This window comes from Onychomys torridus, chromosome 16 (assembly GCF_903995425.1).
Source record: "Onychomys torridus chromosome 16, mOncTor1.1, whole genome shotgun sequence".
Classification (NCBI taxonomy): Eukaryota; Metazoa; Chordata; class Mammalia; order Rodentia; family Cricetidae; genus Onychomys; species Onychomys torridus.
This window is the reverse complement of record NC_050458.1, coordinates 66926808-66948034: the sequence shown is the minus strand read 5'-3', so window position 1 is coordinate 66948034 and position 21227 is coordinate 66926808. Positions and strand designations below refer to the sequence as shown.

Below are 21227 nucleotides of genomic sequence, written 5' to 3'. Positions count from 1 at the left end.
ACCCAAAATAGCACTTAGTGTTTGATTTCTCTTACATGGAATTTTAGAAAAATGAGGGCCAAGGAGATAGCTCAGCAGTGGCACTTGCTGCCAATCCTGATGGCCTGTGTTCCACCGCTGGGACCCAATGTTTGAAGGGGTGATCAACTCCTGCAAGCTGTCCTCTGACCTCCACACATGTTCCACATGCACTTGTGTGTGTGTGTGTGTGCACATGCACATAAACACATGTACAGAATGAATGAATGGATGGATGGATGAATGAATATAGTGATTTTTTAGGCAGATGAGTGGTAGGTATCCTGAGGAAGGGGTGGTGATGGAAGGGAGTGATTACAAAGGAGCACAAGGAGATCTTTGGGACTGATGACATGGTTGCCATCATGATTGTGCCAACATTTTGTTTTTTCTTTTCTTTAAAAAACTATTCAGAGAGCTAAAAACATATAGACCGGACCAATGATGGGATCCTTAATTTTTTTTAAGATTTATTTATTTTATGTGCATTGGTGCTTTGGTTGTGTGTGTGTGTGTGTGTGTGTGTGTGTGTGATGTGCCCTGGAACTGGAGTTACAGACAGTTGTGAACTCCATGTGGTTGCTGGGAATTGAACCAGGGGACTCTTGAGGAAGTCAGTGCTCTTAACCTCTGAGCCATCTCTCCAGCCCCTTTAATTTTGGACAGTTTTTTATAAACATACATACACTGATCAAACCCATCCCTAAACTCCCCTCTCTTTCTTCCAGGTTTACAGCTGAACCAGAAGGTGGGCTAGTTAGTCTCTGTGAGGGTCTCTAGGGATAATGAAAGAATTAAACAGGGGTGGTGGTGTACAACCTCAAACTCAGCTCTTGGGAGGGAGGGTAAGACAGATCTCTGAGTTCCAGGCCATCCTGGTCTACATAGTTCAAGGACAGCCAGGAATATACAGTGAGGACTGGTCTCAATTTTATTTTCTTTTGTGCATGGAATTGAACCCAGAGCCTTGAGCTTGAACTTTGAACTTAGTAGACAAGAGCACTCTACTAGTAAGCTAGATCTCTAACTGCAATGATTAGCTTTTTTTTTTTTTTTTTTTTTGTCAGTGTGGGGAATGAACCTAGGACCTTGCCCTTGCCTGGTAAGTTCTGTACCAACTGAGCCACAACCCTAATCCTCTGCCCACCCAGCACTTTAGAGTATCTAGTTAGAATAAGATGGGATTAGTCCGAGGAGTAAAGGAAATGAAACACAGCAACACACACAATTGACTTTAATCAATGAGGTGCTGGGTCTGGCGAGATGGCTCAGAGGGTAAAGGCTGTACACTTTGGGCCATGTGGGCATGCATTCCCACCCCACCTCCAATAAACAAATGTTTAACAGAAAAGGGTGCATTTCACCACATCTGACATTAAAAAATAAAAAATAAAAAAATAAAGCCCAAGGGCTGCAGAAGAGGGCATTGGGATCAGGCTGTGCTTGCTTTGAAGTTATTCTACAGTGTGTAAAGGGTGGCTTTCAGGCTTTGTCTTGCACAACTCCTATGAGCAGCATTTGGCTCCAGTTTGAGTGCAGATGCAGGATGACTCTGCACATACATACCACCAGCACCACCCATGAGACTGATAACTTATTCCTAAGTGAAAAGGCTTCTCCAGAGAGATGACTCAGCGGTTAAGAGCACTGGCTGCTCTTCCAGAGGTCCAAGTTTCAATTGTCAGGGTCCACATGGCAGCTCACAGCTGTCTGGAACTCTCACATATGGTGCATATTTGCAGGCAAAGCACATAAAAAATAATTTTAAAAAAGTGAAAAGGTACCACCTATTAATGTATCCAAGTATAATGGATAGAGAACATATGCTCATAATCAGACCTAGAAAGGGTGCAATACCCTCAGTGGGACCCCATAATGAGGAGGACATCTAACAGTGATGACAATGGTCTCCACCCTACTGACCACCGTGTGTGTGTGTGTGTGTGTGTGTGTGTGTGTGTGTGTGTGTGTGCATGCGTGGCTCAAAGGACAACAGAGAAATCCTCACTGTTTTTGGGGCTTCAGCTCACTCAGCTCAGGTCCACTGTAGATGAAAACTACTTAGATTATCCAGAAAACCCAGTCCTGCATTTGGCCTCTGAGGCTGGGCTCAGCCCTGTGACCTGCTGCTTGGCTGTAAATCAGCAGCGGCTGTGGCTGCCTTCGAGGCTGCATCTCCAGCAGCTCTCTAGCTGGGTTTGTTCTCTGGCTGCAGTACCTGGTAACTTTGCCATAACCTATCAGCTGTCTTGAATTATGCTGTGGCTTCTTGAACCTTTTTGTAGCCACAGTATAACCTACATATGTCTACACGTGGTGTGTAATGTGTGACCCAAGAGTTAGTGATTAATATTAAAGAAAAAGAAACTGCGCTTGCTTTTTAGCCCATTATTCAGGTCAATCAGGACTAATTAGCAAATTGCGGCCAGTGGAACGACATAGCCTGTTAATTGAATGGTAGTCACTAAATTCAGATGTGGACACAAATATATTCGTTCATGTTTCTGACACAGGGTACTCAAGACAGAGGGTGAGTCTCTCTGGAGAGGCTATTCATTCTTGGGAGCAAAACATGGAAGCCATCCAAGGATCCCAATTCCTCCCAAGGGCAAACACCCTTTACAGGAGATGCATGATAAATGTTAGTGTCCTTTGCAGCCTATTCTGACCTGGCCTAACTTTCCTAGCAAGCCCTCTGTTCCCAAACAGCACTGGGCTTCATCTCACTGTGCTTTTTGCATCTGAAGTTCTCTCCTGTTCTGGAACGCCCTTCCTGGAATGAAGGCGCGGGATGCAAAGTGGTGCTCTGGAGAGAAGCAAAAAAGGTATCAGCTGAGGGCGGCCTCTGGCTCCTCACGCGTAAAAAGGAGATAATTTTAAGAAATCCCCCCTACCCAAGGCTGTTACGTGGATCAAAAAGACATTCCAGGACCGCTTTTAGCATCGCTTCTTGCGCTAGTAACGTGACGCTCGCACGCGCGGGCACAGTGACCCGCTCCGCCCCAAGGGAGCCGCCCCTTGACCGCCTCCCCCAGCTCCCGGCGCCCACGGTGGCCACCGTGTAGCCACGTCGCCTCCCCCACCCTGCCGACACCGGGGTTTCTCAGACGCAGCCGAGAGCTAGGTACCCGGCTCACCGGGCCGCGCCCCGTACCGCCTGAGCCCTGCGATTGGCTGCTGTGGGTGCCCGTCTACAGAGACCGCCGCAGATTGGTCGGATTCGGCGTGGGGGGCGGGCCTCGCGGAGCATAGGAAGGGCGGGGACCCGGATGTGTGTGGTGGCGGCGGCGGCGGCCCAAGAGCTACAGTACGGAGCTGAGAGGCCTATGGATGAGGAGGACGCGGCGGCCCCGGTAGGCGGGGATCGGGGGCGGGGTCCCGGAGGCCTCGGTCTCTGCAGATCTCCAGGCGGGGGTCCTGGAAGACGGCTCCGGGCTCGGGGGCGGGGCCAGGGGCTCAGGTCCCTGGCGGTCCTCCGGCCGCGCAGCCTCCCCAGTGCAGGGCCTGCGGAGACCGGGCGTAGCCGCCTTGACAGGTGAAGGCCGGCTGGCCCCTGGGTCTCCCCGGAGTGCCCCGACCTTGCTGAGGCAGCACCAGGCCCCAGCGCCGCCGCTGCTGGTTGGTGCCGAGGCCGTCGGGTTCTCGGGGATCAGGTGTCTTCAAGTCCCGGGCTCCAGCTTCTCCCTGGGTTCAAGCCCCGGCCCAGGGCCCAGGAGAGGCAACCCAGTGCTGTGCCACAGGTGTCTGCTCGTCTGGAGCGTGTGCTGATGTGTAGCTCCTTCAGAAGAGTCCCGATGTGCACGCTGGAATCGAACTCCGCTTAGCCTAGGTTTGCTAAGCACCTACTGTGTGTGGGTGGGGTGGGGGGTGGGGGGCACTGTGCCAGGTGTTTGGGGAATGGGAAGAACATATTTCTTCATCATTTCCCCACGTTTGGCCCTCCGGAAAATTTTATTCATTCATTCATTTGTTGGTCTTGAGGGTTGTCTAAATGCCAAGAGAGTCCCATTCCTTTTCTCCTCCGCTGCTTCCCTTCTGGTGGTTGCCACCCCGTGAACTGCCGTCACTACTGTAGCTGGGAATGAGAGTTACGATCTGATGAATTCTTTTTCTTTTGTTTGAGACGAGGGCTCACTACGTAGCCTTGGCTGGCCTGGCACACGCTATGTAGACCAGGCTGTTCTAGAACTCAGATCCACTTGCCTCTGCCTGGGATTAAAAGTGCTAGAATGATTCCAGGCAGTGGTGGTGCATGACTTTAATCCCAGCACTCGGGAGGCAGAGGCAGGCGGTTCTCTGCGAGTTCGAGGCCAGCCTGGGCTATGCTGTGAGTTCCGGGACAGGAAGGGCTATTCAGAGAAACCCAATCTCAAGTCCCACCCTGACAAAAAGAGTACCGGCTTCTCTCCCAGAGGAACTAGGGTTCAATTCCCAGCACCCACATGGCAGGCAGCTCATAACTGTAACTCCAGTTCCAGGGGCTCTGATGCCATCTTCTGGTCTCTGAAGACACCAGGCATATACAGTATGCTCAGACATACATACAGGAAAACACCCATACACGTAAAAATAATACAAAATTTAAAAATTGCTAGGATTAAAGATGAGTATCACCATACCCAGCAAGATTTGATATGTTTTAAAATCATACCATTTCTTGTTTACAATTCCAGTTTCTTACTACCCTTGAAATAAAATTTCCTGACTGGGTAGTCTCTTGCCTTATCCTATCCTATCCTCTCCTATCCTATTCTTTTTTTTTTTTTTTTTTTTTTTTTGGTTTTTTGAGACAGGGTTTCTCTGTGTAGCTTTGTGCCTTTCCTGGAACTTGCTTTGGAGACCAGGCTGGCCTCAAACTCACAGAGATCCGCCTGGCTCTGCCTCCTGAGTGCCGGGATTAAAGACGTGTGCCACCAGCACCCGGCTGCCTTATCCTATTCTTGTTCACCTTCCCCATGTAACAGCAGCTCTGGCCGGCTGTCTTCTACCCAAGGCCCTGTGCCTTGACTGTTCCTCTGCCTGGGATGCTTTTTGTTGTACTGTCATGCTGCCTGCTGCCTTTCAGCTCACAGGCAGCCCCTCCGAGACTGCCTTCGTCCAGTGTCTGTTACATCTCTGTGGTTTTTTTCTTCCACTGGCTAAAGTGGCCATTTGTGCTTATTATCTGCTATGCTTCCTCATGCCCACGAGATTGGAAACTACGAGAACATGAATCCCATCTGTCTTGCTCACAGCTTTGTTCCTAGCCTCCATGACCGTGCACATGGAAAAAGCCCAATAAATATCTATTGACTGAGTGAGTGGCTGAGGCTGGAGGTATTGAGATGCATTTGGGCATCCTGCCTCAAATGTGGTGGTATTGTGTTCCCCAAAATATTGTGCACCCTAATAAACTTATCTGGGGTGAGAGAACAGACAGCCACAATATTTTTTTTGTTCGTTTGTTTTTCGAGACAGGGTTTCTCTGTGTAGCTTTGCACCTTTTCCTGGAACTCACTTGGTAGCCCAAGCTGGCCTTGAACTCACAGAGATCCACCTGGCTCTGCCTCCCAAGTGCTGGGATTAAAGGTGTGTGCCACCACCACCCAGCCAGCCACAATATTAAACGGAGGATAGGCAGTGGTAGCACACGCCCTTAATCTTAGCATTTCAGAGACAGAAATCCCTCTGGATCTCTGTGAGTTCAAGGCCACATTGGAAACAGCCAGGCGTGGTGACACACATCTTTAATCCCAAGAAATGAGCCTTTAATCCCAGGGAGTGGTGACAGGAAGAGAAAGATATATAAGGCGTGAAGACCAGAAACTAGAAGCATTTGGCTGGTTAAGCTTTTAGGCTTTGGAGCAGCAGTTCAGCTGAGAGGTATCCAGTCTGAGGAAATGGTGAGGTGAGGAAACTGTGGCTTGTTCTGCTTCTCTGATCTTCCAGCATTCACCCCACTACCTGTCCTCAGGCTTGATCTTTTTAATAAGTACCTCTAAGATTCCTGCTACAAGTCTGAGGCACTCTGCATGTTCAGGACTGAGCAGGCTGAGGTGGCGAGCCCCAGTTCCTCCTCAGCCAATTCTCTTCTCATAGGTTTGTTCTCATGAACAAGATGGATGACCTCAACTTGCACTACCGGTTTCTGAATTGGCGGAGGAGGATTCGGGAGATTCGAGAGGTCCGGGCTTTCCGCTATCAGGAGAGGTTCAAACATATCCTTGTGGATGGTGACACTTTGAGGTGAGTGTAGGGTACGGTTCCGCCTTGCCCTTTCAGTGATTTTTCCAGGTGTTTTAGAGGGAGGGCACTCCCCCACACCCCCCCCCCCCCCCCCCAACCCCGTGGCCTCTGTGCATTCCTTCCTGCCTCTGGTCACTTGGTCAGTCACTTGGGTTGTCCTTTGTTTTTGTGTATTTGGTGTGTGTCCTGGGGGATGGCTGCTCCAGGACAGCTTGAGGAGGTTTGTCTTAGGTCAGGTGGGACCCAAGGATCCAACTGGTTATTAGGCAAGTGCTTTATAAGGAGCCACCTCAGCGCTCTATGTTTTGTTTTGTTTTTGAGACAGGCAGGTTGTCCTAAAACTTGCAGCCCTTCTCCTCAGCTTCCCAAAAGCTGGGATTACAGGCACGTACCACCTCAGCCATCTTGGCTTGCTGTCTTCTGGTCGGGCAAGGAAAGGATCCAGGAAGGCCATGTTCTGATTTGGAAGTTCCCATGGCATGTGTAGGAGGCTGCCAAGACCTGCCAGGACGGTGGATCTGTGTGGTCTGAGCCCCCTCTGCCGACATTTCAAAGATGGGGTTCAGCAGGGAGTGGCAGGGGAGTGGCAGTCCTATAGTACATAATCACCCACCCTGTGTCTTTCTAGCCCTTTGGTTTGTGTGTTTCTCTCTTTTGTCTGGAATCTTCCCTGACTCCTTCCTACCTACTAGATATCATCTAAAAGGAGAAGGAAGTGGCATTATTTAGCCTGAGGGAAGAAAGCTGAATTATGGGAACTGAGTGACTACCAGTCTGAAGGCTACTTATCTAGCTCTACTGAGGACAGGGCTGAAGGGAAGGGCCAAAGTTGCAATGTGAGGGAGGGATTGAGGTTACACAAGACTATGGGACCCCTAAGACACAATTAAGGAAGGCTGTACATTTACCTCCTGAAAATGAAGAAACTAGACTGGGTTCATCTAGTGTGGTTGGGCCCTGGCTAGAAGCAGTGGGAAGGGTGAGTGGTTAAGTACCTCATGTGTGTATGCATCCACACAGATTAATTAATTTTCTCTGGATAGCCCTGGCTGTCCTGGAACTCGCTCTGTAGACCAGGCTGGCCTCGAACTCAGAGATCCGCCTGGCTCTGCCTCCCGAGTGCTGGGACTAAAGGTGCGTGCCACCATGCCTGGCTATGTGCCGATTTTCTGAAGCGTGCCTTGATGTTCTCTGTGCTAGCCCTCACAAGATCGGGGTTCGGAGTATTGGGACTTCCTCCTAATCCCTGGGCTTGCCTGCTCACAGAATGTTTCTGTGTTCCATTAGTTACCATGGAAATTCTGGTGAAGTCGGCTGCTATGTGGCCTCTCGACCCCTGACCAAGGACAGCAATTATTTTGAGGTGATCAAGCAGTAGTCGGGCAGAGCTGGGGAGCTGGGTGTGGTGAGGGGGTTGGGGGAGCAGGGGTGTGGTGATGGGGTTGTGGTGAGGAGCTCTTTTCCTGGATTTATGACCTGGCCTTTTAAGTTTTCCATCAGTGGTGTTCTTTTGGGATTAGGGTGCAGAGCAGCCTGACTCTTGATCTGAGAGACAGATACCTTGGAGTCTCCCACCCTTTGCACTTCTGCTCTGCTGTCCCCTTGCCTAGGGTGACTTTGACCCATGTCTCACTTTCCTAGCTCCTAATATGGTGGTCCTCAACCTTCTAATGTTGCGACCCTTTAGTACAGTTCCTCATGTGATGACTCCCAACCATAAAATTATTTTCATTGCTACTTCATATCTGTCATTTTGCTGTTATAAATTGTAATGTAAATATCTGTGTCTTCCAATGATCTTAGGTGACCCCTGTGAAAGGGTCACGACCCCTAGGGGTCAAGACCCACAGGTTGAAAACTGCTGCCCTAATAGAAGCCCAGAATTGATTGTGTGCCTAACTTACTGTTGTTATTATTATAAATGCTGTGTGTGGGTATGTGCATGTGAGGGTAGTACCCACAGAGGCTGGAAGTTAGAAGTGTCAGATCCCCAAGGAGCTGGGGTTACTGGTGGTTGTGAACTACCTGATGTGGGTCATGGGGACCAAACTTAGGTCAGTATTTCTCTTAACTACTGAGCCAGCTCTCCAGCTCCCCACCCCTACTTTTCTTTTGAGACAGGATCTCCCTAGGTAGGTAGCCCTAGTTGGCCTGGAACTCTCCGTGTCTATGTATACCAGACTGGCCTGGAACTTTCGCCTGTCTCTGCTTCTGGAGTGCTGGGATTAAGGATGTGAGCCATGATGCCCAATTAAGGCTCAAGAATGATTGTCTAGGGCTGGAAGATGGCTTAGTGGTTAAGAACACTGACTGCTTTTCCAGAGGACCTGGGTTCAGTTCCCAGCACCCATATATATGGCAGCTCACAACTGTCTGTAACTCCAGGATCCAACCCCTCACACAGACATATATGCAGGCAAAACACCAATGTACACAAGATAAAAATAAATAAATTAAAAAAGAAATCACCTTTAAAAAAATGATTACCTCGATAACCATAGGAAAGAGGCCCCTGCCCTCTCCCCTGTTCTCACTGGCAGGGCCTATCCTCTCACCCCCAGGTCTCTTTGAGCATAAACCTCCCTTTGATCACTCCAGAAGTTCATTCAGTTTTCTGTCCCTGTGAACTGTATCCTGCTCTCTTCCTTCCAGGTATCCATTGTGGACAGTGGCGTCCGGGGCACCATTGCTGTGGGGCTGGTCCCTCAGTACTACAGCTTGGATCACCAGCCTGGCTGGTTGCCTGACTCCGTAGCCTACCATGCTGATGATGGCAAGTGAGTGGGTCCTTTGCTGTGGAGTGGAAGTCTAGATATGAAGGGTAAACTACCTCTGAGCGCTTTCCTTCACTACTTCCTATCTTGGTTTTTTTTTTCATAAACTTAATTAGGTAAGGTGTGGGTGTCAGGGTGACAGGAACACCAGGACACAGGTGGACGCCATGGAGAGTGAGGCTACTGAGAAGATGCTGTAGAGGAGCGGGTGCCATCATCCTGTGTCCTGTGCCATTCTCTCCATAGGCTGTACAATGGCCGTGCCAAGGGGCGCCAGTTTGGCTCAAAGTGCAATTCTGGGGACCGGATTGGCTGTGGCATTGAGCCTGTGTCTTTTGATGTTCAGACTGCCCAGATCTTCTTCACCAAAAATGGGAAACGGGTGAGTGGGAAACCCTGCCTGAGAGGTTTCAGTGGAGAGTCTGAAGAGATGGCTCAGTGGTTGAGAGCACTGACTACTTTTCCAGAGGACCCAGGTTCAATTCCCAGCACCCACATGACAGCTCACAAGTGTCTCTAACCCCTCCAGTTCCAGAGGATCTATGCTGTGTCAGCTGCAGGGTTTTGGGTTGGTTTGAATATTTGGGGCAATATGTTCTTTGGTTTTGCTTTCTTTCTTTCACTCCAAGAATCCTTTTCTTTTCAGAGATGGTAGTTTTGGTGAGAGAGAAAGACATGCGACTCTCTTCCCCTTCTTTCCTCCTCCCACTCTGCTGGGGGAAGATTGCTTCTCAAGCCAGGCAAGAGGTCAGCTCCCTTGCAGCCTTGGCAGACGTGCATTGGTGCTGCTGTGGGGCTCACGAAGGTGTTTGCAGAGCCTGGGGCTTGACTTCTAGCTCCATTAACTTGCTTGGCAGTACTTGGAGTACTTACCAATTGTCAGAACTCTCCAGGGCCTCTGTTTTCCTGTGAATGTGTATATGATCATTGTTGGTTGCATCATCTTGGAAATGCCCTTTTGAGAACTGGATGAGCTATGGGAAAGTGACCCACATGGCAGCTCCCTCCTCTCTCCCTGTGCTGCAGGTGGGCTCCACCATCATGCCCATGTCTCCGGATGGGCTCTTTCCAGCAGTTGGTATGCATTCCCTGGGTGAGGAGGTGAGGCTGCACCTCAATGCTGAGCTGGGCCGTGAGGATGACAGCGTCATGATGGTGGACAGCTACGAAGATGAATGGGGCCGGCTCCATGATGTCAGAGTCTGTGGGACTGTAAGTAAGGCACCGAAGGTAAATGGGCTGGGCAGAGCACAGGCGTGCGTCTAAGCACCTTGGTATTGCTTAGTGTGAGGAGGAAGAACAGTGTTGCCCTCCCCACCCCTGCCCCACCATTCTTTCTTTGAGACAAGGTCTCATTGTGTAGCCCTGGCTGGCCTGGAACTCACAGAGATCCACCTGCCTGGGCCTCCTGAGTGCTGGGATTACAGACAAGTCAGCCTGCCTGGCTCTTTCTTTATCTTGCTTGGCCTTGACTTTGCATTCTGCCCACCTTGTCGTCTGGAGTATCAGTCCTGTGCTGCTGCACCCGTAGAGAGGCTTTTCTGTGCCTTGGGGAAGTAGAAGTTTGGGTAGAGCAGCCTGAGGCCCCGGCGTGGTTCTTGGAGTCCAAACCTGTGTTTTGAGCATAAATCCGTTTCCCTTCACTTGGGACCTCAGATTGGTTGTTGGTTCCCAGAATAAGTGAGCGGAAGCTGTTGTTTGCAGGCTTCTCTTTCTTCAGTGCTGGGGAACAGATTTGGAAGCCCACTTCTTATGCTTCCCTTTGGCTGGATTCAACTCAGCTGGGCTCTCTAGTCATAGAACTGAGGAACAAATGTGGAAAAAGACTCTAGGAGTTGGGTGTAGTCAGACTTTCTCTGCCAAATAATGACAGGGAGACTTATTAATTATGAAAGTTTGGCCTTAGCTTAGGCGTATTCCCAACTAGCTCTTAAAACTTAAATTAACTCATTAATATTAATGTATGTTCTGCTATGTGGCTTGTTACCCCTCCTCCATACTGTGTGTCCACATCTCTCTGGCAAATTTCTGCTTCTCTGATTCCTTCCTAGAGTTCCTATCTCTGCCCGGAAGTCTCGCCTGTCTTTTCCTATTGGCCTTTCAGCTCTTTACTAACCCAGCCAGAAGGTGCCTTGGCAGAGACAGTGTGTGTGTGGTGTTGTCCGTGTGTGTGTGTGTGTGTGTGTGTGTGTGTGTGTGGTGTATGGTGTGTGTGTGTGTGTGTGGTGTGGTGTGTGTGTGTGGGTGTGTGGTGTGGTGTGTGTGTGGGGGGGGTGTGATGTGGTGTGTGGTGTGTGTGTGTGTGTGTGTGTGTGTGGTGTATGGTGTGTGGTGTGGTGTGTGTGGTGTGTGGTGTGGTGTGTGTGGTGTGTGTGGTGTATGGTGTGTGTGTGTGTGTGTGGTGTGTGGTGTGGTGTGGTGTGTGTGGTGTGTGGTGTGTGGTGTGTGTGTGTGTGTGTGTGTGTGTGTGTGTGTGGTGTATGGTGTGTGGTGTGGTGTGTGGGTGTGTGTGTGGTGTGTGTGGTGTGTGTGGTGTGTGGTGTGGTGTGTGTGGTGTGGTGTGTGTGGTGTGTGGTGTGGTGTGTGTGTGTGGTGTATGGTGTGTGTGTGTGTGTGTGTGTGTGTGTGTGTGTGTGGTGTGTGTGTGTGTGTGTGTGGTGTATGGTGTGTGTGATGTGGTGTGGTGTGTGTGGTGTGTGGTGTGGTGTGTGTGGTGCTGGGTATTTAAAATAGAACATTGCACATGCTGAACAAGTTCTCTTCCACCAAGCTGTATGTACCTCTAGCTCGTTTACTATTTTTTGAGATAGGGTCTTAACTAAGTTGCCATGGCTGGTATCTGAACTCAGTCTCTAATCCAGTCCGGTCTTAAACTTTTTTTTTTTTTTTTCTTTTTTTTGGCCAGAGCTGAGGACTGAACTGAGGGCCTTGCACTTGCTAGGCAAGCGCTCTACTACTGAGCTAAATCCCCAACTCCCCGGTCTTGAACTTTGAATCCACATGCCTCTGCCTTTCAAGTGGTAGGGGTTAGAAGCCTGCATGCAGGCCCAGTTTGGGGGATCATGAATAAACTTCAGTGTAAATTTCTTCTGTGTTTTTTGTAGAAGATGACAAGGCAGATGAATGATAAGCCAGGGGGCACCTGAAGCCTCCATACTTGCTTTCAAGCCTTTCTCTTCAGACCTGCAGTAGTCTCTCTTTGGGGTGTGAGCTTTCTTGGGAAGCTTGAAGGAAGGAAGTCTTTGGGCCTATCCTCTGTACCTCTTGCTGGGTTGGGAGTGAATGGATGCAAGTCCAGATTCTAACTCTGATCTCATGAGATGCTCAGTCCTCCCACTTAATTCTTCTCTGCAGCCTTCTTCCTGCTCCCAGCCTGGCCTTTGACCTTCTCACCTCAACACAGGCTGTTTTTAAATCCGCCTATGATAGGGAAACAGGCAGTGGGAGTGGAAGTGGCTTATGAGCAAGGCCTTTCCTTGTGGAATTCAAGGTAAACTGAGCTCAGAGAGCATGGCAGACTGCACCCTCCTGCTGCTCTGATGCCCCACTTCCCTCTGGCCCTGGGGTGTGAGGGCTAGGTGGTTGTGAGCCAAGGCTCAGATGCTTGCGCCTTGATTCATGGCTTCTTTCTCCTTCTACCACCATTTTGACAACATCCACAGAGTTGCACTTGGGCCTGAGCCATGGCTGTGTTCCAGGTCTCGTCTCTGACCTCTCCTCAAATGTTTTCCTGGCATCCTTTCCCTGCCTGGACCTGTCCCTGCTCTCCTCCCAGCTCTCCCAGGCATCTTTCTAACTGAGGTGGAGTCCTGTCGACATTATAAATAGCCTTCCTTCCCTCCCTCTCCTCAGCATCCTTAGTCCACTCATTTAGGAATTTTTCCCTTTAAGCATAGCTGTAGAGTTTGTTTGCCTGTTTTTAAACCCTCACCTCAGCTCAGGACTGCTGGCAGGGTACGCCCACTGCACCATGAACACAGTGGAGTCGGGCAGCTGTTTGTGTGTTTTGAGACCGTCGTCAGTCTGCCCTGGAACTCACTCTTTAGCTCAGGCTGGCCTTGAATTCTTGGCAGTCTTCCTACCTCGGCCTCCTGAGGTTACTATTGTGAGCCACCATGCCTGGCTAGCAGTCAGTCTCTCTCTCTCTCCAGTTTTCTGGTGTGTCTTTTGTTTATTTATTTGTTTAATTTATTGTGTGTGTGTGTTGGTGTGTGTGCATGTGGAGGTCAGAAGACAAATGTGGGAACTGATTCTCCCTCTATCATGTGGGTTCCAGGAACTGAACTTTGGTGGTTAGGCTTGGCAGCCCTTACCCCTTTAGCCATCTCTCCAGCCCTAGGTTGAGTCTCTTGGAGAACATATGTCCTTTTAGGTTTGCCAGCTGTCCCATCTTTCAAACGAGGATAACTTGCCTGGTTTCCATCTTCGGTTCTTTTGTACAATCCACAGTATTTCTGATCAGAGCTGTGTTGTCGTGGAAGGAGAATTTGTTCCTTTAAAGATGACTAGCATTTTCATCCTTTGCCCTTGTTTTCTACATCCCTTACGGTTGGGGACCCACCCTTGGACCCAAGGCCTTCTTCCTGAGTGGACGGTAGTCTATCAGTAGGGTGTTCCAGAACCATGGAGATTTGGGAAGGCCTCAAATCTGACCTAAAGTTTCTCAGAAGGACATAAGTGTTTTTTCAGTTGGGATAGTTTTTTTTTTTTTTTAAACATTCATTCATTCATTCATTCATTCATTCATTTTTGTGTGTGTGCAAATGTACACATATAGCATGCATGTGGAGATCAGAGCTTAATTTACAGGAATCGTTTCCTTCTACTACCATGTGGGTCCTGGGGGTCCAACTCAGGTCATCAGGCTTGGCAGTGAGTGTCTTTTCCTGCTGAGCCATCTTGCCAGCCCAGGACAGTTCTTTCATGTGCAGGACAGTGAGCATCTTTAGCATGCAGACACAAGTTATTGGTAGTATTATGATAGTACAACATGAGCACCCACATTTTCTTGTTTTTTTTTTAAGTTTTTTTAATTTATTATGTATACAGAAGAGGGCACCAGATCTCAATACAGATGGTTGTGAGCCACCATGTGGTTGCTGGGAATTGAACTCAGGACCTCTGGAAGAGCAATCAGTGCTCTTAACCTCTGAGCCATCTCTCCAGCCCTGAGCACCCACAATTTCAAGCATGTTCTGTAGAGAGCAGTCCCAGAGAAGAGTGAAGAGACTTGCTCAAATTGTCAAAGAGCCAATGAGTGGGAAAAGTAGGCCCAGGTAGTCATTCCTTGACCTATCTGTGGCCTTTTTGACAGTTTAATACTCATGGTCCTTGACTTAAGATTCTCCAATTATGATGATATGAGAACTGTATGCTTTCCGTAGAAGCCATAGTTCAGAGATGATGATGATGATGATGATTATTTAGACAGGGTCTTACTTTGTAGCCCCGGCTGGCCTGGAACTCTCTGTGTAGACCAGGATGGCTTTGAAATCACAAGGATCCTCCAGCTTCAGTCTCCTGAATGCTGGGATTAAAGGCATGTGTAACCCTGCCAGACTGTACTGAAGATTTTGAATTTTGAGGTAGGTCAGTGGTCAAACATTTGCCTTGCATGCATGAAGCCCTCAGTTCATTTAACTCCTAGTACTACAAGGGGGAAAAAGTAGATTTTGAATTTTGATCTTGGCCAGTCAATGGTATTGGGCATTGACAGCAAGCTCCAGCTTCTGGTCAGTGCCTACACGAGAGGAGTCAGCCGAAACGCTGCAGCATGCTGCACGTGGTGCTCTTTCTTTTTCTTCTTTTCTGGAGGCGGTGTCTCATGTAACCAAGGCTGGCCTTGACCTAATCCTCCTGTGTAGATGTAACCGTCTTGTTAAATAAGAAACACAGAGCCAGTTGCAGAGTTAAAAACCACGAGGTCAGAGCAAGAGCTGAAAACCTTACCCTTCACTGCTTCTGCTGTCTTTCCTCTCCGCAAGAGAGCTACTTCTGTGTGTTTTTTCTTTATAGACTTTCTGTTCTGCTTTCTCATTGGTTGTAAATGCAGCCACATGACCTCCTTGTCACTGCCTGTCTGTATAGACCTCCAGGTATTCTATGGTTGGTATTGAGATTAAAGGCGTGTGTCACCATGCTGGCTGTATCCTTGAACACACAGAGATCCGCCTAGCTCTGCCTCCCAAGTGCTGGGATTAAAGGCGTGTGCCACCACCGCCCAGCTTCTGCTATGGCTTGCTCTGACCCCAAGGCAACTTTATTAATATACAAATAAAATCACATTTTACAAATATAGTATCACCACACTCCTGCCTCCACCTAAGTGCTGGGATTATCTTCAGCACACCTGCTTTCTATGATGGTCAGGGATTGAACCTAGGACTTCATGAATGCTAGGCAGATACTGCCCCCTGAGCTACAGTTCCAGCCTGCCTGCCTGCCTTGGTGTTTTGCCTGGGAGTGTATCTTTGTGTGTGCCTGCTGCTCTTGGAGGTCATAAGAGGACAATGGATTCCCTGGAACTATAGTTACAGATGGTTGTGAGCCAACATGTGGTTGCTGGGAACTGAACCATCATCTTCTGGAAGAGCAGTAGGTGCGTGTAACCACTGAGCCATCTCTTCAACCCCAGTTGTAGCTCACTGTGAGTGAGTTCTTCCCCTGCTGTCTGCAGCCTCAGTTTCCCTCCTTTAGAGGAAGCCCTAGGTCCCCCCCACCCCATGTTGAAGAACGGCCGCCGCCCCTGGGCCTGCACAGTGAGGTCATGTGGGGAGAGGGTTCAGGGAGCTAGCTGTCTGTCTTTGCTTTAGACTAATCTTGTCTTTGCTCACTGTTCATGGCTCTTGACACTCCTTACAGTGGCAGCTTTGGTACACAAAAGGAGAAGGCCCTCCCTAGATTCGACTCAAGAAGAGTCTGTGTTGAGGCCTGAGCTGGGAGCTTGTACTTGATTCTTGTGTCAGCTACTCTGTGCCCTCCAGGCTTGCTCCAGTGGAGAAGACTTAGTCTATTCTGGCCAGCAATGAGAGAGTGAGGAGGGCTTGGAGTGTAGACCAAGTGCTCAAGTGTGATGGGTGGCGGCGGTGGCGGTGGCGGACTTGGCTTCCGTGGACAGGGCCCCTCTACCCTCAGCTGAGACCCACAGGGTGGGAGGGGGACTGTATCTATCTCAGTAGAACTCTCAGCTATGGCGCACAGTCCCTGGGCTTGATACCCAGCACCGCAAATACCCGTCCTGGTTGGCCTAAGGGTGGTTTGTTGCTCTAGTGGGAGGTACAGGCTGGAAGGTCGTGGCCATTGTGATTGGTCAGTCCCCATTTCCTGACAGAATGTGTGTTTTCATCACCTGGGTATGGCAGGCTCCACTGATGGCCTGATCTCACTTTATCTTATCTTTTTAATAGTTTTGAAGCTACAAGTAGTATTGTCCCCATTTTACTGATGAAGACATTAAGGCTTTTTTCTTACATGAATGTATGATGTTCGAGCTTAGTGGCAATCAAGCAACACTAGTTAGGGTTTGAACTTGGTCTTTCAAACTAAGAGGCAACCAAGGCATAGACTGAAGGACCAGACCTACAGATCCTGACACCTGAGGCTCTAGAAGCCAAACCTCCAGGTTCCCAACAGTAGTACCCAGAAAGGATCTGCCAGAGAAGTGAGTCCTTGCTCTGGCCTGTGAATGCCGAAGGCTCAGGAGGCTTGCTGGGAGCAGGAGAGCAGCCTGTGGCTTTGGGTGGCTACCCTGAGATGGGATGTTCCACTCTTGAAGAGGGCCACTTGCTCAGGGCCAGAATGTCAGCAGACTGCCTCAGTGCTTTTCAGGAGCCTGTGGGTGTGGGTTGAAGTTCCATGTCAGGGCAGGTCATCCCCATGACCTCTTGCCCTTAGGAAGTATCCCCACCCTGTCAGTAGAACTGCAGCCGCTGTCTTCTGTGGGCTGAGGCAGAGGGAATGGTTGGGCGGGTTTTTCCCAAGGATGAGGATCTGGATCGGTTGCCTTTGGCCACGGAACTAGAGAACACCCTGTTTCCAGCATAGAGGCCAGTTGGATAGGATGGGTCAAGGGCAGCTGTGGGGTCCCTGATCCAGCTCTGCAGTACTGGGTGGAGAGAGTGGATCATAGGCTGCTAAATAGATGAGGTTAGTAAACACCAATTGACCCTTCTCCTGACTGAGGAGCGATGCTGAGCAGAGCCAGGCTGGGGAGCACTCTAAGGGCTACAGACAGAGTACATGGTGGGCTGGGTGTGGACCTGGTGGCTCCCATGTACCTCTGGCCTTTCTGCGTCTGTCCCCACTTGTCTTTAGAGTACAGGAGCATAGCCTAGGAGGTTCTGGAGCTGAGCAGAGTGAGATCTTGTCCACTCTGAAGGGAGATGAGGAGGGCTGGCTTCAGGAGATGCCCCCAGGCCTTCATGCTTTGTAGGCCGGTTCAGGCAGGAATGTTAGTGGGGTGAGGCCACTGTCTTAAGGTTTGCTAGGGATTAGTGGAGGAGATCCCACGGAACGTGTTTTTTTGTAGGGCTACAGGGCTTAGAGAGTAGAAGAAATGTCTTGAGGGGCAGTTAGGTTAATTAAAAGGGAGTTAAGGAGTCCTAGGTGATGCTAGGTGTTTGAAAGAAGAGCTGGAGCTGAGTTTAGCCCTGCTATTACTGTGACATCTGATAGGTAAAGCTCCCAGATCTGGGTTGTTACCCTGACATACACCCAACTCCGGCCTGAGTGAGGACTGGGAACTGGAGGACCTGCCATTTGTCTTTATTTGACCTTTGCCCTGTGTAAAGTGAAGGGTGGAGTTGCTGTCTCCAGGTTCCTGGCTCCCCGAGCTCCTCCCTGACCCAGCAATGATGGCTCAGTTCAGGCCAAGGAGAGCAGATCTTGAGAACTATGCCAGTCACACCTGTGCAGAATTGACTCCTGCGCCTGTCCCTTCCCTCCTGTATCTGTGGTTGGCTCCTAACTTCTGCATACCCCTTGCTCTTCCCTCTTCCAGGAAGGCAGGCAGGCTTGGGGTTGTCCTAGGGATGGGATTCCAGCCTAAAGACACCCAGGGGGCATCCCAGACAGTGGCTCTGTAGGAATGTGTGAGACATCTCACACTAACCACCTTGTTTCTGCTATCCTTGTCCTCTGCCTGCCTAGAACTTGGAGTCCACTGTGCCTTTAGAATCCCTTTCCATTCAGCCAGGGGATTCTGTCAGACTCAGAAAACTGCCCTGTGTCCAAGGAAGTGTCCACCTGACCCCTGACCTCTGGCTCTTACTCTACAGCTGCTGGAATATTTGGGGAAGGGCAAGAGTATTGTGGATGTGGGGCTGGCTCAGGCTCGGCACCCTCTCAGCACCCGTAGCCATTACTTCGAGGTGGAGATCGTGGACCCTGGAGAGAAATGCTATATCGCCTTGGGGCTGGCCAGAAAGGTGGGTGCGAGTACTGTCTTTGTCCCTGTGGCGTCAGTTTGGGGCTGTTGGGATGGGGCCAGGAAGTGCTGGGAAAACCTGGGCAAGGAGCCGTAGAGGAAAGTTGTGAGCTGAGGCAGAGCATGGTTCTAAGTGTCCATGTAGAGGACAGGCCTTGTGACGTGAGACAGTGTTCTAGTGTGTCACCTTGTCTGGTCCTGAGCCCCTTCCTGTTCTCCTTGTTCCTGTAGCCCCCGGTTCCTGGCTGGGGACTGCCAGCCATCTGGGTTGTCAGTCAGATGCCTTCTCTTCTTTCCTCTTTCGTCATGTGTGATGTCATAGATTTCCTTTTGTCGTCCTGTAGGACTATCCCAAGAACAGGCACCCTGGCTGGAGCAGAGGGTCTGTGGCATACCACGCAGGTAAGTGGGACCTGCTGATGTGGAAACTGAGGGGGACAGGGCCAGAGTCACCCATTCTCCACTCACTCACAGGTGGCCTCTCTCCTTCCTTTTTCCAGGCTGCTCAGGCTTTCTCTTCATCTTGTTTTTTCTCTCAGTCCTGAAAGCTGGAGGCATGGGACAAGGCAGGAGAGCTGGGCTCAGAGTGAACACTCCAGGCCTCTGACTTGGCTCCCCCGTGCCCTTCCTGAAGATTGCTCAGATTTCCTGTAGGGCTGGCTTCCTGAGAATACTGAGCCTTGGTGCCTGGACCCCCCTCCCTCCCTTCCCTGCTTGCTCATCCACCCTAGGGACCCTGTCCTTTCTTCTGACCAGCCCAGTCCAATGGACACTTTTCCTTTTTAAAGCCTGGTGTCCTTCCTGCACCTGTCTCCTCCCGGAGACTGTAGAGTCAGTCCCTTTAAGTACGTCCTTCCCTCTCTCCAACAGATGATGGGAAGATCTTCCATGGCAGTGGTGTGGGGGACCCCTTTGGGCCACGCTGTTACAAAGGAGACATTATGGGCTGTGGAATCATGTTCCCCCGGGACTACATTCTGGACAGTGAGGGTGAGTGAGGTTGGGCAGCAGCCAGACTGCTCAGGGCAGCGGGTGGTAGGTGCCACAGGAGCTCATGTTTCCTGTCTTCTAGGGGACAGTGATGACAGCTGTGACGCAGTGATCTTGTCCCCGACTGCCCGGGCTGTCCGGAATGTCCGAAACGTCATGTACCTGCACCAGGAAGGTGAAGAGGAAGAGGAGGAAGAGGAGGAGGAAGAGGAGGAAGAGATAGAGCAGGAGCATGAGGGCAAGAAGGTGGTGGTGAGTAGGGAGGAAGGGGCTCATTCTGGGGTCCTGGGGCCAACAGGAGGGTGGGGGTGAGGGTTGGGTGAGGGGAAGATCTAGAGCCCAGGCTACAGTTCTCGCCTTTGTCCAGCCTCAAACCGCCCTCTGGTGGCTGCTTCCCGTATCACCCCAAGTGACTCCTGAAGTCTGTGGTGGGAGTCAGGGTGCTGGGCTACACTCTAGTATCCCCAGGGAAGAGACTAGAGTCCACTCTCCCCTCTCCCCTCCACTCCCAGGTTTTCTTCACTCGGAATGGCAAGATCATTGGGAAGAAGGATGCTGTTGTGCCTTCTGGAGGCTTCTTTCCCACCATTGGAATGCTCAGTTGTGGGGAGAAGGTGAAAGTAGACCTGCACCCCTTAAGTGGCTAGAGGCTCCCTGGCACATCCACCCTGCTCCTTCCGCGGCCTCCCTGAGTCTTCCCCCAGGGTTTGCTCACCAGCAGGCTCTGGGAAGATCTCACCCTGTCCCCACCAGCTCAGGGCCCAGTCAGGCTGGACCTTCTGTCCCTGGGCCTGGGCCTTGGGTGATGGGCAGAGAACAGTGTGGATATATGGGAGGGTCCCTGTGCTTTGGTTAGTGGGGCACTCGGACCTCCTTGTACCTCACTGGATCCTGTGAGAGTTGAGAAGTGTAAGCCCACCTGCTATTTGGGCCAAGGGTAGAGTATAGGCAGCCTGTCCCTATTCACCACATAGTTCCTCTGAAACCTCTTCATTCCCTGCCCTCCTGGGAGCCAGATGCTGCTGTCTCCCCCTGGCTGGGCTAGGGGGCCTGTCTTGGCCATCTCTCCTTTGACTGGCTGCTGTCCTAAATCACATCTAGGGTCTCCAATCTTTCCTCTGAGAGACAGCCTACCCCCATACTCAAGCACCACAGAAAGCCTGAGCCTGGCTCCCTACCTACCCACGTACAGATTGCTCAGTACGTGTGTGTGTGTGTGTGTGTGTGTGTGTGTGTGTGTGTGTGTGTGTGTGTGTGTTAGCATGGGACTGTGGCCTTTGCTCCCATCTCGTCTGCACTCTTCAAGGCGCCCCTAGCCCTGGCTCCCTGAGATGGGGCTAAGGCACCAGGGCATGTATTATGTTGTGGCTGTCGCTCAGAGCCACAGCTTGGTCCCTCACTCCCCTTTCCTGCCTGCCCCTGCCCCTGTGTCCAGCTTGCTGCGTGTGCCAATCTTTGCTCCAGTGTTTGATTCTAGCGTCTACATAGACCCCCGCCCCTGCAACCAAGCCCCCCATCTTCTCCTCCCTTTTCAGGGGCTCTTGGTCTCAGTTTGCACAGTGGGTAGGACTGGGGACGGGCTGTGCTGCTGGGGCTCCTTTGCCCCTCCTTCCAGGCCTGCACTATGATGTATGAAATGTATGTACAGACCAGAGATGTTTATACACCCAATAAAGATGGAGTTTCCATATTTATCAGGACGGAAGGAAAGGGAATCCTTTCCAGTCAGAGGGCCAGGGCGAGCAGGCAGAGACAGCTGAGGGTGCATGGCGCCAGGGCAGCTGTGGGACACAGTT

At 50.6% G+C, this 21227-nt stretch overlaps 1 protein-coding gene across 1 annotated transcript; it reads left to right on the top strand.

Moving 5' to 3' along the window:
* Window positions 1-3254: 3254 nt before the first annotated feature.
* Spryd3 (SPRY domain containing 3) lies at window positions 3255-21131 on the top strand. Its single transcript, XM_036207904.1, has 11 exons — window positions 3255-3371; window positions 6097-6243; window positions 7531-7606; window positions 8896-9020; window positions 9264-9399; window positions 10044-10229; window positions 18293-18442; window positions 18786-18843; window positions 19312-19431; window positions 19514-19683; window positions 19944-21131. The coding sequence occupies exons 1-11, from the start codon at window positions 3349-3351 to the stop codon at window positions 20076-20078; spliced, it is 1326 nt and encodes a 441-aa protein (XP_036063797.1). The 5' UTR covers window positions 3255-3348; the 3' UTR covers window positions 20079-21131.
* Window positions 21132-21227: the final 96 nt, after the last annotated feature.